Source organism: Staurois parvus, unplaced genomic scaffold (genome assembly GCF_062004578.1).
Source record: "Staurois parvus isolate SC_StPar_1 unplaced genomic scaffold, SC_StPar_1.0 ptg000019l, whole genome shotgun sequence".
Classification (NCBI taxonomy): Eukaryota; Metazoa; Chordata; class Amphibia; order Anura; family Ranidae; genus Staurois; species Staurois parvus.
This window is the reverse complement of record NW_028317815.1, coordinates 4,559,787-4,577,500: the sequence shown is the minus strand read 5'-3', so window position 1 is coordinate 4,577,500 and position 17,714 is coordinate 4,559,787. Positions and strand designations below refer to the sequence as shown.

Genomic DNA, 17,714 nt, shown 5'->3' with positions numbered 1-17,714 from the left:
ATCGGATATTCCCTGGATCAGCTTTACCTATGAATAGTAACCAGTTATATTCTGTGTATCCAAGAAAGAATCCAGGCTTTTTTTTTTTAAAACAATCCACTGAGCTGGCCAGAACCAACTCTTGAGGGAGTCTATTCCACATTTTCACAGCTCTTACTGTGAAGAAACCTTTCTGTGTTTGGAGATTACATTTCTTTTCCTCCAGCTGTAAAGAGCGCCCTCTTGTCCTCTGTGATGACCTCAAGGTGAATAGCTCTACACCGAGTTCACTATATGAACCACTGATGTATTTATACATTTTGATCATATCCCCCCTTAATCACCTCTTCTCAAGAGAGAATAAATTCAGATCCTATAATATTTCCCCATATTTCATCCATGCCGCTGATCAGTTTGGTTGCCCTTCTCTGTAGTTTATCCAGTTCCCTAATGTTCTTTTTATGAATTGGTGCCCAAAATTGAACTGCATATTCCAGATGAGGTGTTACTAATGATTAGTACAGCGGTAAAATGATCTCTCTTCTCTCTCTCTCCCCCCTCTCTCTTCTCTCTCTCTCTCTCCCCCTCTCTCTTCTCTCTCTCTCCCCCCTCTCTCTCTCTCTCCCCCTCTCTCTTCTCTCTCTCCCCCCTCTCTCTTCTCTCTCTCTCTCCCCCCTCTCTCTTCTCTCTCTCTCTCCCCCCTCTCTCTTCTCTCTCTCTCTCCCCCTCTCTCTTCTCTCTCTCTCTCCCCCCTCTCTCTTCTCTCTCTCTCTCCCCCTCTCTCTTCTCTCTCTCTCTCTCCCCCCTCTCTCTTCTCTCTCTCTCTCTCTCCTCCCTCTCTCTTCTCTCTCTCTCCTCCCTCTCTCTTCTCTCCCCCCCTCTCTCTCTCCCTCCCCCCCTCTCTCTCCCCTCCCCTCTCTCTTCTCTCTCTCTTCTCTCTCTCTCTCTCTCTCTCTCTCTCTCTCCCTCTCTCTCTCCTCCCTCCCCCCCCTCTCTCCTCTCTTCTCTCCTCCCTCCTCCCTCTCTCTTCTCTCTCTCTCCTCCCTCTCTCTTCTCTCTCTCTCCCTCCTCCCCCCCCTCTCTCCTCCCTCTCTCTTCTCTCTCTCTCGTCTCTCTCCCCCCTCTCTCTCGCCCCTCCCTTCTCTCTCTCTCTCTCTCTCTCCTCTCTTCCCCCCCTCTCTCTCTCCCCCCCTCCCTCTCTCTCTCTCTCTCTCTCTCTCTCTCTCTCCTCCCTCTCTCTCTCCTCCCTCTCTCTCTCCTCCCTCTCTCTCTCCTCCCTCTCTCTCTCCTCCCTCTCTCTCTCCTCCCTCTCTCTCTCCTCCCTCTCTCTCTCCTCCCTCTCTCTCTCCTCCCTCTCTCTCTCCTCCCTCTCTCTCTCCTCCCTCTCTCTCTCCTCCCTCTCTCTCTCCTCCCTCTCTCTCTCCTCCCTCTCTCTCTCCTCCCTCTCTCTCTCCTCCCTCTCTCTCTCCTCCCTCTCTCTCTCCTCCCTCTCTCTCTCCTCCCTCTCTCTCTCCTCCCTCTCTCTTCTCCCTCCCTCTCTCTTCTCCCTCCCTCTCTCTTCTCTCTCTCTCTCTCCCCCCCTCTCTCTCCTCTCTCTCTCTCTCTCTCTCTCTCCCTCCCCTCCCTCTCTCTCTCTCCCTCTTCCCCCTCCTCCCTCTCTCCCCTCTCTCTCTCTCTTTCAATACAAGAGAGGATTTTGCTCGCTTTAGAAACCGCAGCTTGCCATTATTAAGCTTGTGATTTACCAGAACGCCCAGATCCTTCTCCACCATTGATTTCCCCAGTTGTACCCCCCCCCCCCCCCGTATGTATGATGCATGCATATTCTTAGCCCCCAAGTGTATAACCTTACATTTATCAACAATAAACCTCATTTCCCACATAGTTGCCCAATTAAATAGTGCATTGAGGTCAGCTTGTAAGTTGGAGACATCCTGTAAAGACGTTATTACCCCGCACAGCTTGGTGTCATCTGCAAAGACTGAAATGGTATTTATAATTCCAGACCCTATATCGTTTATAAATATATTAAAAAGTAAGGGTCCCAACACTGAACCTTGGTGTACACCACTGACAACCCTAGACCATGAATCATTAACCACTACTCTCTGAATACAATCTTTTAGCCAGTTTTCTATCCATTTACGGTAAAGGAAATAAGTATTTGATCCCCTGCTGATTTTGAATGTTTGCCCACTCACAAAGAAATTATACGTCTAAAAATCGAATGGTAGGTGTATTGTAACACTGAGAGACAGAATAGCAACCAAAAATTCAAAAGAAATGCATCTCTAACAAATGATGCACTGATTTGCATGTTCATGAGGGAAATGCATATTTGATCCCCATCATTCAGCAGGATTTCTGGCTACCAGGTGTCTTTCATACAAGTAACAAGCTGAGATTAGAAGCAGTCTCTTAAAGGGAGTGCTGCTGATCTCATTTTGTTACCTGCATAAAACACACCTGTACACAGGAGCAATCAATCAGATTCCAAACTCTCCGCCATAGCAAAGACCAAAGCGCTGTCCAAGGATGTCAGGGACAAGATTGTAGACCTACACAAGGCTGAACTGGGCTTCCAAACTATCACCAAGCAGCCTGGTGAGAAGGTGACGACGGTGCAATCATTTGCAAATGGAAGACCCACAAAACAACTACTGTCAGTCTCCCCAAGTCTGGTGCACCATGCAAGATCTCACCTCATGGAGTGTCAATGATCATGAGAACAGTGAGGAATCATCCCAGAACTACACGTGAGGATCTTGTCAATGATCTCCAGGCAGCTGAGACCATAGTCTCTAATAAATCAATTGGTAACACACTACGCCGACAAGGATTGAAAATCCTGCAGTGCCCGCAAGGACACGTGAGGATCTTGTCAATGATCTCCAGGCAGCTGAGACCATAGTCACCAAGTGCATAATTTGTTAGACATGCATTTCTTTTGAATGTTTTCTGTTGCTATTTAGTCTGTGTTACAATACACCTAACATTCGAGTTTTAGAGTGGGCAAACATTCAAAATCAGCAGGGGATCAAATACTTATTTCCTTCACTGTACATATGGATTTTTCCATATTGTTTTTGCAAAATCCAAGTATACCACGCCCACCGCCACCCTAATTTCCAAGGTTTTGCTCACCACCTCATAAAAAGAAATCCGATTTGCTTGACAACTTCTGTCTTTCATGAATCCATTCTGTCGCTTAAAATATTTTTTCCAGCAAGAACTCATCTATGGTGGTCTTTTCATTAAACTCTCCAGTATCTTCCCAACTATATAAGTTAAACTAACATGTCTATGATTACTTGGTAAAGATTTTGACCCCACATTGACCTTACACCAATCCAGTGGTACTATGCCAGTCATTAAAGAGTCCCTAAAAATGAGAAACCATGACTTTGAATTCTTTAAAGACCCATGGGTGTACGCCATCCGGTCCAAGTGCTTTTTATTCACCTATTCTGTCTAAATATTTTTTGATCATATCAGTTGTGAGCCAATGTGGATCATCTGCAGCTGTGTCAATACCATGCCCATTATGGACAAGAGCTCCCCCATGCTCCTTTATATACACAGAGCTGAAAAAGGAATTTAATAAATTTTGCCTTCTCTTTGTCCCCAGTCACCCACTCTAGATTATTTTGTAAAGGGCCTACATGCTCGGACCAGACCTTTTTTGCTATTCATATATTTGAAGAATTTTTGGGGGTTTGTCACGTACCTTACTTTTGAGCCTGACGGCAGAGGAAGGCCTCTCATATGGCTCCGGCTCAAGGGCCACTGAAGATGGGACAGCAACCACAAGAGCATGACGTGGTATGAGTGCCTGGTCAGTCCTGTAGTCTGTGCGGGAATTGCTGGCACTTTAATGGCAGATGGGATGGCTGGATTGGCTGGCAGCAGAGTAGGCTGGTAGCAGGTAGACGTCACATCTGGACTGGCTGGTGGCAGTGCAGACTGGTAGCAGAGCATGCAGGCAGTGGAGCAGGCTGGTAGCAGACTGTGTGCAGGGTCAGACAAGCCGGTTCAGTAATAGTGAAGCAGATCAGACATGAACGGCAGGCAGAAGAATGGTCGGGTCACAAGCCAGGGTCAGTGATGGTGGGAGCAGATCAAGCAGAGTCAGGAGGCAGAGGCAGAGGCAGAGTCCAAGAAACAAGCTGGGGTCAATCACAGGTAATCACTCACAGGAATACAGGAGGGGGAGCTGCAGATCAGGCAGCAATTCACTAGTGCAGCAGATGCACCTTTTTATAGGCCAGTGGGCGCCAGAATTAGCCAATGCACATTTCCATGCGCTTACGCCCACGCATGTGCATATGTGTGCGCACGGCCACGCACAACACGAGCACCAGCAGGCCTGTACATTCGCGTGCGGCTACGAGCCTCAGCTATGCCATGGCCAACATGTCCCTGACAGGGTTGGTCCTGCTATCTTTTACAATCTGTCGTTCCTTTTCAATTTTTGCGGCTTTTTTTCCTTTTTGCATATTCTGTTATATTCTTTGTAATGTTTAAACGATGATAGCATTCCTTCATTTTTATATTTAATAAGCCACATAGGTTTGATTTTTTAGCCTTTTAAAATTGTTGCCCATGGGAATATATTTTGCAGTGTGTTCACAGTCTTTTTTTTTTTTTTTTTTTTTTTTTTTTTTTTTTTGAACTCCCATTTCTGTGTTGTGTTCATTGATGCCAAAATTTGCTCCAAGTCTAAGTCTTGGAGAGCAGCTCTTAGCCTTGGAAAATTGGCTCTCTTAAAATTGAGCGGTTTTATTTTTCCCGAATGTGCTTGCTGTTTACAGCTAACAATAAATGAAATCATGTTATGGTCACTGCTACCCAGATGTTCTTTTATATGGACATTCATAATAAGCTCTGCATGGTTTGAGATTACCAGGTTCAGCAGAGCATCATTCCTAGTTGGGGCCTCTATGAACCGTACCATAAAATTTGTCCTGTAGTAGGTTTAAAAAGTTTTGCCCTTTAACTGTTCCTGCAGTACCATTACTCCAGGCAATTTCCGGGTAGTTAAAATCCCTCATTATCACTGTCCCAGCCCTTTTCGATCTGTGCAAGTAGCTGAGTCTCCACCTCCTCATTAACACTGGGAGGCCTTTAACAAACTCTAATGATTACCTTTTGTAGTATGTACCCCCATGTGCAGTTCCACCCATAATGCTTCAGCCTCATCACACTTTCCATCAACTAGGTCCTTTTTTCACATTCGCTGTGAGATAGCTTCTTACATAGAAACAGACACCACCACCTTTCCTATTTACCCTGTCTCTCCGAAAGAGAACAGGAATATTAATGGCCCAGTCATGTGAAGAATGAAGCTAAGATTCAGCAATACCAATTAAATCCTAGTTCTGTTCATGAAGCCTCTGCAAGGGATGCTCAGCTAAGGGCAAAAAACTCTGGTGGACCCTCTCAAACATGGCTGCGTTTTGTGCACATGCACATCTTCAGGGGTACGCTCACTGTGAGTGTGCCCCTGAAGATGTGCATGAAACGTGTCGGGTGGAGCCACACTTGCTGCCATCACGCCGCCGTTGTCGAATGTCGGTACGGCGGCCATCTTGGAGAGGGTCCACCTGCGTTTTTTGCCCTTGGCTGGGCATCTCTTGCAGAGGCTTCATTGCTGTTACCTGTACCCAGATGAGATGTGCTTACATGCTGTTTACCAGTAGATGTATGGTGAGTGTACATCTGACAGAGGTGGTGGATTCCCCATTGGATAACTTCACAATATTTCACCGTGATTGCCGTACTTATATCCTTACGGACAATTTATAGCTCTTACTCCACTGATATTTTATGGACTTTATATATTCTCACTTTTATGCTGCACTTTACTTTTTTAACATTTTTTTGAATGATTTATTGAACATTTTGTTTATATTGGATTTTTATATGCTGCACTTAACTGTTCCGCTGATCCTTTTTTTTTTTTTTTTTTTTTTTTTTCACTATATGTCAGATTGACTTTGCACTTTATTTTCACTATAATATCATTCATTTATTTTAGCACTGCACTTTCTATATAGTTAGCTTAATATTAGCTGTGCGTGGGGAACTTTGTCAAAAGCTTATGCAAAATCCAAGCATACTATATTTTTTTTTTCCTTTTATTGGTTGACCTAGATGTACTTGTGTCCTCCCCTTCTTTTTCTTTTTTTTTTTTTTTTTCCTTTTTTTCCCTTCAAACAGACTATGTAACCAGTATTGCTTTTCTGGAGCCCAATGCTTCCTATTACTGACTTACCGTGGCTTGTTCTGCACAGTCTCTATGTGGAGGCAGCCATCTTGGTAGGGGAAGGGTTTTGCTTTCTCAGGTCAGAACCTCTGGCAAGGAAAACGGTGAGCAATATAGAATACGTGACCTCGCCAAATCAGTACATTCACTGCACGTATGAAGCTACAGGCACAGGAAAGCCTAGACACAATTGCATATCAGGAAGTGCACTGCTGTTTTTTAGGAGGAGTCCAAGAAAAAAGTACATTCGTCAGGGTACTGCTCTGGTACAGTCAACTTTAGACTTTTTATTAATTTTTTAATTGCAAGCGATAGTTCTTACGGTTTTCCCCTGACACCCCTGTTGTTATTTATTATAGTTGGTTATGTCATTAGACAAACATTTCCACGTCCTTTTTTTTTCAGGATATACCCCATATAAAGGAGACTGGGTGAGAGCAGAATATTTCATCAATCCTTCGACATGGAACAGCGAGGCATGCTCTGTAAAGCCGCTTAGATGTAAACGGGTAGACAAGGTCAACAGCATTTTTTTTTTTTTTTTTTTTTTTACACCCCCTTAGTGACTTGGGGTAAAACAAATGTTAATGCCTGAAAACAATTTTGCAACTTTTGACATGTTCGTAAAACTGTACATATTGTTGCAACTGCTTTCTGTATCCGGGTGGATTATACCTTGTTTTTTCAGGACAAATTGGACTTTCTTTTGGTGATAAAATTGTGTATGGTAGTTTGTACCTGTAGGATCCAGAAACAATGGTGCACATTTTGCTTTCTTTTATCCTACATAAAACACATTGGCACTAATTTAAAAAATGCTTTTTTAAAAAAAAAAAAATTCTACCAAAACTATACCATGATCGCTAGAACAGAAGATGTAATTGAAGCGTTGCCCTTGCTGATACAGCACATAGAGAATAGAGGATGGTCTGTTAAATTCAAGGACTGCACCACAGAGGAAAATTCTAGAGACATTTCTGCAAACTATCCAGGGACTGTTGCCCCTACTACCAAACCGAAGGCACAGGAGTTCATTGGAGCTTTGGGATTCTGGAGATTGTTCATCCCATATCTTTGATTGACCCTGAAGTGCACCTGTTTTAGTAAATCTACCTCATAATGTCTTCACCCATTAATGCCTCAATGTTAAGGAACCTTATGAACCCCTTTGTGCCAGTGAAAAAAGTTAATGTATAGAGAAGAAATTAACAAAAATAAATCCCTCTCCCTACCCATCACACTTACAGTCATGGCCAAAAATATTGGCACTCCTGCATTTGTCTCAAATAATGCACTACTTCAGCCAGAAAGTTGTTGAAATTACAAATGTTTAGGCATTCTCATGTTTATTTTTTTTGTTTTGTATTGGTATGACAAAATAATGTAAAGAAACAAAAAGCCAAAATCTGACACATTTCACGCAAAAACCCCAAAAATGGACTGGACAAAACTATTGGCACCCTCAATTTTAATATTTGGTAGCAAACACCTTGGAAAAAATAGCTGAAATCGATTGCTTCCTGTAACCATAAATTAGTTTCTTACGCCTCTATTGGAATTTTGGACCACTCTTCTTTCACCAACTGCCCCAGGTCTCTCAGATTGGAAAGGTTCCTTTTCCCAACAGCTATTTTGAGATCTTTTCACAGGTGTTCTATGGGATTGGGATCTGGACTCATTGCTGGCCAGTTCAGTACTCTCCAGTGCTTTGTCTGAAACCATGTCTGGGTGCTTTTTGACCTTTTGTCCTGCTGACCTCTGGCTGAGACCCAACTTTCTGACAATGGGACTTGCATTACACCCCACAATTTTTTAGTAGTCTGCAGATTTCAAAATGCCATGCACACGGTCAAGACATCCAGTACCTGAAGCAGCAAAGCAACCCCAAAACACCAGTGAACCTTCACCATGTTTGACTGTAGGGACTGTATTTTCTTTAAATGCCTCATTTCATCAGTAGAATGATGGGCTTTACCAAAAAGCTGTAATTTTTGCTTTGTATGTCCACAGCACATTCTCCCAAAAGGATTTTGACTTCCTCAGGTACGTTTTGGCAAACTCCAATTTTGGCTTTTTTATGTTTTGTGCCAGCTGTGGGGTCCTCTTGGTCTCCTATCATAGCATACCTTTTTCATTCAGATGGTGACGTATAATAAGAGCTGACACAGTTGTATCCTGTGCCTGAAGGTCAGCTTGTATTTCTTTGGAAGTTGATTGAGGATTTTATCCACCATCTGAACAATCCTTTGTTGCAGTCTTTGATCAATTTATCTCTTTTGTCTACGTCCAAGGAGATTAACTACAGTGCCATGGGCTGTAAACTTCCTGACAGTGTTGCGCACAGTGGACACAAGAACATTTAAATCTCTGGAGATAGATTTGTAACCATGCTTTTCCACAATTTTTGTTCTCGAATCCTCATTTCTTTGCTGCTCTTTCTCTTCTCCATGCTCTATGCAGCACACAGAGATACACAACAGAAATGTTGAGTCAATTTTCACCCTTTAAACTGGTTGCCAGTGTGATTTCTATATTGTCAGCACCTGTTAATGGATACAGGTGAGTTTAATTACAAATTACAGGAGTGTCACAAACTTGTAATGAAATTATTTCTTACAATTTTGAGAAGGTGCCAATTTTGTCCAGTCCATTTTGGGTGTTTTTTGTGGAATGTGTCAGATTTGGCTAGTTGTTTCTTCGCTGTTTTTGTCCTAACAATACAAACAAAAGAAATAAACATGAGAGTGCCTAAACATTTGTAATTGCAACAATTTTCTGGGAAAAGTATTTGACAGAAATACAGGGGTGTCAATATTTTTGCCCATGACTGTACGTGTGAGTGTGTGTGTACACCCACACCTGTTACACCGTAACCACTTGCCCTCTAGAGGATTTACCCCCCTTCCTGACTAGGCCATTTTTTGGAATAAGGAGCTGCATTATTTAACTGACAATTTTATGGTCTTGCAACAATGTACATACATGAAATTTTGTGTCCTTTTTTTCCCCACAAATAGAGCTTTCTTTTGGTGGTACTTGATAGCCTGTGTGTTCTTTGTTTTGTGCTATAAACAAAAAAAGACTGAATTTTTGAAAGGAAAACCGCATTTTTGACTTTTTGCTAATAAACATATCCAGTAAAAAAAAATTAATTTCCTCAAATTTAGGGCAAAATGTATTGTGCGACATGTCTTTGTTAATAAAAAAAAAATCCCAATACATGTACATGTACATAATGAATTGGTTTACTTGAAAGTTATAGCATCTACAAATGGTGGTATACAGTGAGGAACCAAAGTATTTGAACACCCTGCGATTTTGCTAGTTCTCCCACTTAGAAATCATGGAGGGGTCTGAAATTCCCATTGTTGATACATTCCCACTCTGAGAGACAGAATAAAAAAAAAAAATTCAGGAAATCACATTGTATGATTTTTAAAGAATTTATTTGTCTTGCACTGCTGAACATAAGTATTTGAACACCTGAGAAAATCAGTGTTAATATTTGGTACAGAAGCCTTTGTTTGCAGTTACAGAGGTCAAACGTTTCCTGTAGTTCTTGACCAGGTTTGCACCCACTGCAACAGGGATTTTGGCCCACTCCTCCACACAGATCTCCTCTAGATCTGTCAGGTTTCGGGGCTGTCGCTGAGCAACATGGAGTTTCAGCTCCCTCCAAAGATGTTCTATTGGATTTAGGTCTGGAGACTGGCTAGGCCACTGTAGAACCTTGATATGCTTCTTACGGAGTCACTCCTTGGTTATCCTGGCTGTGTGCTTCGGGTCGTTGTCATGTTGGAAGACCCAGCCATAACCCATCTTCAATGCTCTGACTGAGGGAAGGAGGTTGTTGCTCAAAATCTCAGAATAAATGGCCCCATTCACCCTCTCCTTAATACAGTACAGTCGTCCTGCCCCCTTCACAGAAAAGAACCCCCAAAGCATGATGTTACCACCCCCTTGCTTCACAGTAGGGATGGTGTTCTTGGGATGCAACACATCCTTCTTTTTCCTCCAAACACGAGTGAAGTTTAGACCACAAAGTTCCACTTTGGTCTCATCTGACCACATGACTTTCTCCAATGCCTCCTCTGGATCATCCAGATGGTCATTGGCAAACTACAAATGGGCCTGGACATGTGATTACTTTAGCAGGGGAACCGTCCGTGCAATGCATGATTTGAAACCATGACAGTGTAGTGTTCTACCGACAGTGACCTTTGAAACTGTGGTCCCAGCTCTCTTCATGTCATTGACCAGCTCCTCCCTTGTAGTTCTGGGCTGATTTCTCACCTTTCTTATCAGTGATACCCCACGAGGTGAGATCTTGCATGGAGCCCCAGTCCAAGGGAGACTGACAGTTGTCTTTAGCCTCTTCCATTTTCTAACAATTGCTCCAACAGTTGATCTATTTTCACCAAGCTGCTTGGCAATTGCCCCGTAGCCGTTTCCAGCCTTGTGGAGGTCCACAATTTTTATCCGGTGTCTTTTGACAGCTCTTTGGTCTTGCCAATGGTAGTAGTCGGAAACTGACTGACTGTGGGGTGGACAGGTGTCTTTAAAGAGCTCAGTCAGGTGCTACTAAGTTAGATTGAGTGGAGTAGAGGTGGAATTTTTAAAGGCACAGTAACAGATCTTTGAGAGCCAGAACTCTTGCTGTTTCTTAGGTGTTCAAATACTTATATTCAGCAGTGCAAGACAAATAAATTCTTTAAAAATCATACAATGTGATTTCCTGAATTTTTTTTTTTAAATTCTGTCTCTCAGAGTGGGAATGCACCTACAATGTGAATTTCAGACCCCTCCATGATTTCTAAGTGGGAGAACTTGCAAAATCGCAGGGTGTTCAAATACTTCTGTTCCTCACTGTATATACTGGACTTTTTAAACAAATTTTTTAAACTAAAAATGGCGGCAATCGGTGACTTATAGCAGGACTGCGGTGGGCATTCTGCCCACTGGGGAGGAACTAAATACCTGCCACTGACATTCCAATGACACTAATACAGTTCTCTCTGCTAATAAAAAGCACGGACACTGGGCAGGACGGGATTAACATCTGGGGCGATCAAAGGCTTAACTGTGTGCTCTTTTACTGTGTGTTTTACTAGGGAAACATACTGTTGTGTATTTCGCTGATGTGCAGATAAATACACAGCAGCATGTTACTGCTGGCAGGAGTGAGACCTGTGTTGTTTACACACAGGTCTCTCCCCTGTCAGCGATACTCGGCGATTGCCGGGAATCGGCGATTGCCATCTGTTGGGCGGCAGAATTGCGCAAAATCACGTGTATGTATGTATGTATGTATGTATGTATAAAGTGAAGGAAAAAAGTATTTGATCCCTTGCTGATTTTGAATGTTTGCCCACTCACAAAGAAATGATCAGTCTAAAAATCGAATGGTAAGTGTATTGTAACACTGAGAGACAGAATAGCAACAATAAATTCAAAAGAATCGCATGTCTAACAAATTATGCACTGATTTGCATGTTCATGAGGGAAGTAAGTATTTGATCCCCTATCATTCAGCAGGATGTCTGGCTACCAGGTGTCTTTCATACAGGTAATAAGCTGAGATTATAAGCAGTCTCTTAAAAGGAGTGCTGCTAATCTCATTTTGTTACCTGCGTAAAACACACCTGTACACAGGAGCAATCAATCAGATTCCAAACTCTCCGCCATGGCAAAGACCAAAGAGCTGTCCAAGGATGTCAGGGACAAGATTGTAGACCTACACAAGGCTGGACTGGGCTACCAAACTATTGCCAAGCAGCTTGGTGAGAAGGTGATAACAGTTGGTGCAATCATTCGTAAATAGAAGAAACACAAAACAACTGTCAGTCTCCCTAGGTCTGGTGCACCATGCAAGATCTCCCCTTGTGGAGTGTCAGTGATTGAGAACAGTGAGGAATCATCCCAGAACTACACGTGAGGATCTTGACAATGATCTCCAGGCAGCTGGGACCACAGTCACCAAGAAAACAATTGGTAGCACAGTACGCGGACAAGGATTGAAATCCTGCAGTGCCCGCAAGGTCCCTCTGCTTAGGAGAGCGCATGTCCAGGCCCATCTGAAGTTTGCCACTGAACTTCTGAGTGATGCAGAGGAGAACTGATTGAAAGTGTTGTGGTCAGATGAGACCAAAATCGAGCTCTTTGGCATCAACTCAACTCGCCATGTTTGGAGGAGGAGGAATGCTGCCTATGACCCCAAGAACACCATCCCAACTGTCAAACGTGGTGGAAACATTCTGCTTTGGTGGTGTTTTTCTGCTAAGGGGACAGGACAACTGCAGTGCATCAAAGGGACGATGGGCAGGGCAATGTACCGTCACATTAAGGTCCTGGAGGGGCCTAGCCAGTCTCTAGACCTTAATCCGATTGAAAATCTGTGGAGGGAGCTGAAAGTTCGAGTTGCCAAACGTCAGCCACCTTAATAACTTGGAGAGGATATGCCAAGAGGAGTGGGCCAAAATCCCTCCTGAGATGTGTGCAAACCTGGTGGCCAACTACAGGAAACGTCTGACCTCTGTGATTGCCAACAAGGAATTTGCCCCCTACTAAGTACTAAGTCATGTTTTGTGAAAGGGATCAAATACAAATCAGTGCATAATTTGTTAGACATGCAATTCTTTTGAATTTTTTGTTGCTATTCTGTCTCTGTGTTACAATATACCAACCATTCGATTTTTAGACTGATCATTTGTGAGTGGGCAAACATTCAAAATCAGCAGGGGATCAAATACTTCCTTCACTGTAGTGTGTGTGTGTGTGTGTGTGTGTGTGTGTGTGTGTGTGTGTGTGTATATATATATATATATGTATGTATGTATGTGTGTGTATATATATACACACACACACACACACACACGTGAAACTTGAAAAATTTGAATATCGTGCAAAAGTTCATTTATTTCAGTAATGCAACTTAAAAGGTGAAACTAATATGAGATAGACTCATTACATGCAAAGCAAGATAGTTCAAGCCGTGATTTGTCATAATTGTGATGATTATGGCTTACAGCTCATGAAAACCACAAATTCACAATCTCAGAAAAGAAGAGTATTGTGAAAAGGTGCAATATTCTAGGCTCAAAGTGTCCCATTCTAATCAGCTAATTAAGCCATAACACCTGCAAAGGGTTCCTGAGCCTTTAAATGGTCTCTGTCTGGTTCAGTAGGAATCACAATCATAGGAAAGACTGCTGACCTGACGGTTGTGCAGAAAACCATCATTGACACCCTTCATAAGGAGGGAAAGCCTCAAAAGGTAATTGCAAAAGAAGTTTGATGTTCCCAAAGTGCTCTATCAAAGCACATTAATAGAAAGTTATGTGGAAGGGAAAAGTGTGGAAGAAAAAGGTGCACAAGCAGCAGGGATGACCGCAGCTTGGAGAGGATTGTCAGGAAAAGGCCATTCAAAAGTGTTGGGGACTTTCACAAGGAGTGGACTGAGGCTGGAGTCAGAGCATCAAGAGCCACCACACACACAGACGGATCCTGGACTTCAAATGCTGTATTCCTCTTGTCAAGCCGCTTCTGAACAACAAACAACGTCAGAAGTGTCTTACCTGGGCTAAAAAAAAACAGACTTGGTCTGTTGCTCAGTGGTCCAAAGTCCTCTTTTCTGATGAGAGCAACTTTTGCATCTCATTTGGAAACCAAGGACCCAAAGTATGGAGGAAGAATGGAGAGGCACACACTGCAAGATGCTTGAAGTCCAGTGTGAAGTTTCCACAGTCTGTGTTGATTTGGGGAGCCATGTCATCTGCTGGTGTTGGTCCACTGTGAATCCAGGGTCAACGCAGCCGTCTACCAGGAGATTTTGGAGCACTTCATGCTTCCTTCTGCAGACAAGCTTTATGGGGATGCTGACTTCATTTTCCAGCAGGACTTTGCACCTGTCCACACTGCCAAAAACACCAAAACCTGGTGCAATGACCGTGGGATTACTGTGCTTGATTGGCCAGCAAACTCGCCTGACCTGAACCCCATAGAGAATCTATGGGGCATTGCCAAGAGAAAGATGAGACATGAGACCGAACAATGCAGAAGAGCTGAAGGCCGCTATTGAAGCATCCTGGTCTTCCATAACACCTCAGCAGTGCCACAGGCTGATAGCTTCCATGCCACGCCGCATTGAGGCAGTAATTGTTGCAAAAGGGGCCCAAACCAAGTACTGAGTACATATGCATGCTTATACTATTCAGAGGTCCGATATTCTATGTACAATCCTTGTTTTATTGATTGCATGCAATATTCTAATTTTCTGAAATTGTGGATTTGGGGTTTTCATGAGCTGTAAGCCATAATCATCACAAATATGACAAATCATGTCTTGAACTATCTTGCTTTGCATGTAATGAATCTATCTCATATATTAGTTTCACCTTTTAAGTTGCATTACTGAAATAAATGAACTTTTGCATGATATTCTAATTTTTCGAGGTGTGTGTGTGTGTGCGTGCGTGCGTGCGTGCGTGCGTGCGTGCGTACACACACACGATTTTGCATTTCCGGGTAGGGAACGCACGCGTCTCCCTACCCTGTTGGTGGTGCAGGGTAGGGCGGCGCATGCACGTGATTTTGCACAGTCCTACCGCCGTGTAGCAGTAGTTCTGCTATAGGGCGGTTGGGAAGTGATTAAATATGCCTGTGTACGCCACAGGTAGAAAAAGAATTAAGTACTATAACAATTGTTAATGAATTTGTTTACAATTATAAGGAATCTTTTCTTTTGTTTTTCACTGTTTGCACACGCAAGTTTGGAGCTAGAAATAAGTTGTTAATTCTGACAACAGAATCTTATTTTGGATTCAACCTATTCAAAATTGCATAATAGAAATGTGTTTATTGATCAAACAATACTGATAAATAATGAAGGACAAATGAAAGGTTAACTGCATCAAGCTGCCTTATTATTCTCTACTCCATTGACAACCGGGTGCCCCACCCAAGGAGTCCATCCATTCTTACTGCAATAAAGGAAGGGGCCACACTCCAATGACCTCATCAAAGGCTGACCACTTTATTGATGGACAGTACACACTGCACCGTCACCTAAGGGCCACACCTAATGTGTTTTACCCTTCCAGACTTTGTTGTAGAGATGGGGATAGGTGCATATATACACTGCATGTTTGATGACCATGAAACAACGGGTTTATATACTAAAGCTGGTTTACTCAGTCTCGTGCACTTCGGTATAGAAACTAATCAGCTGACAGTTTTTATTGCTAAAGCTTAATTGAACAAGCTGAGGTTAGAAGCTGATTGGCTACCATGCACAGGTGCACGAGATTTTGCGTGAGGCAGTTTTAGTAAATAAACACCAATGATTTAAACATTCAAATGAACTGACACCACAAGTCTTTATTGAAATATAACTAATCTATTTGTCTTAACCACTTGCCCTCCTGAAGATTTAACCCCGTTCATGAGCAGATCATTTTTTTTGCGATACAGTGCTGCAATTCTTTAACTGATAATTGCTCGGTCATGCAATGCAGCACTCAAATATAATGTGTCCTTTTTTTCCCCACAAATAGATCTTTCTTTGGTGGTATTTGATCACCTCCTGCTTTTTTTTTTTTTTTTTTTTCGCTATAAACGAAAAACCAAACAATTAAAAAAAAAAAAAAAAAGTTTTTGACTTTTTTGCTATAAAACATCCAATAAAAAAATAAAATGTTTTCATAAATTTAGGCTAGAATGTATTCTAATACATTTCTTTGCTTAAAAAAAATCCTAATAAAGGTCCTTTTTTTACGTGGGCATTCTGTTTTTTTTCATCCGTTTTAGTCACGCTTTTTTCCAAGGAAAAATGGATCAGTTTTTCTTCAGTTTACATCCCTTTTTTTTTTTTTTTTTAACATCCTTTACCAAAGCAAAATGGACCGTATGTCCGTTTTCTTACATCTGGTTTTCGGATGTTAATGGATGAGGACATTAATGGATGTAAACAGATGATCATCCGTTTACACCCGCTAGTCCATAGAAATACATGGGTGTAAGTTTTCATCTGTAAATGGACAGATGAAAAAGACATACAGTACGCCCGTGTGAAGGACCCTTCATGTATATTAGTTTATGTGAAAGCTATAGCGTCTACAAATGGCAGTATATATATTGGAATTTTAATTTTTTTATATTAGTAATGGCAGCGATCAGCGACTTATCACTGGACTGCGGCGGGCATTCTGAGACTGGGTGGGAACTAACTGCCACTGACATCTCCAGTGACACAAATACAGTGATCAGTGCTAATAAAAAGCTGGGACACTGTACTAATGACATCAGGCAGGAAGGGGTTAACATCTGGGGCGATCAAAGGTTTAATGGTATGCTGTGTGGTTTACTATGTGTGCTGTTTTACTTGAGTCATGCTGCTTTGTATCTCTCTACTGTGCAGAGAGATCCAAAGCAGCATGTCCATGCTGGCAGAGATCTGTGTTTACACACAGATCTCTCCCCTCTCAGCCTTGCCAACGATCAGAGTCCCAGTTGGAAATCGCTGGCTGGGACCCGGTGATTGACATATCCAGCAGCTTATAGAGGCACGTGATTTTTTGCAGCGGAGCTGCCCTTTAGCAGTATATCTGCTATGGGGCAGCTCTTAGAGTCATACAAAACAAAATAGCCAGCGTAGAGCTAGAAATGACAAATAACCAATCCCTCACCAAGGTGGACTATGTGCCAATAATACACATATTATCACAAAAGTCTATATAAAAGACTACATAATCTGGAAATGCTGGTGCTAAGTAAAAGGACACAAATTTGATGGCATTCTGGACATCCAGTGGGCCACAACAAAGATACTGCACAGGTAAAGGTAAGAAAACATTTTTTTTAGAGTAATTTTAAAAATATATCAATTTATTCACAATATTGTACTTGCAATCAAAGGATAAAAAACACAGCCTGTGAGTGTGTGTTTCCATACAACAAAATGGCCATGGTCCGTGGCTCGGCGTGGTGACGTCACATTGTGGCTCTAGCATACGCGTTTCATCAGAGGACGTCATCAGGGATGATCTCTGTGACAAATTGCGTAGAATGGAGCCACAAATCCTGACATCACCACACTCCTCAGCCATTTTGTTGGTTGGAAACATTACACTGACAGGCTTTTTTTTTGTTTTTTTATCCTTTTGATTGTAAGTGCAATATTGTGAATAAATTTAAATCTTTTTACATTACTACACTGTGAGTGGTTACTCCTTTTTTTTCTCTGTGGTGTTTACTGCATGGAGAGTCACTTGCCATCTGAGATCTTATTGTTTAGAAGATAGCTCGTATTCCATCTGGATCTTCTCGTACATCTGCTGGGCCTGGTACATCTGCTGGGCCTGATAACTGCACTATTTGACCAATGCTTTGGGTGGTCAAAGCTTCCAGTAAGAAGCTGAGTGATTGGGTGGAAGGTGACGGACTCTCTCTATTCTTTGGTCTCCGGTTCACGAAG

The 17,714-nt window shown here is 42.4% G+C and overlaps 1 protein-coding gene across 1 annotated transcript in view; it reads left to right on the top strand.

The window, feature by feature from the left end:
* Positions 1 to 17,714, top strand: part of MOV10L1 (Mov10 like RNA helicase 1) — a 161,328-nt gene that overhangs the window by 32,406 nt on the left and 111,208 nt on the right. Inside the window, exon 4 of the mRNA XM_089686613.1 lies at positions 6,650 to 6,762. Within this exon, the coding sequence (XP_089542739.1) occupies positions 6,650 to 6,762 (113 nt within the window). The remainder of the gene's footprint in view (positions 1 to 6,649; positions 6,763 to 17,714) is intronic.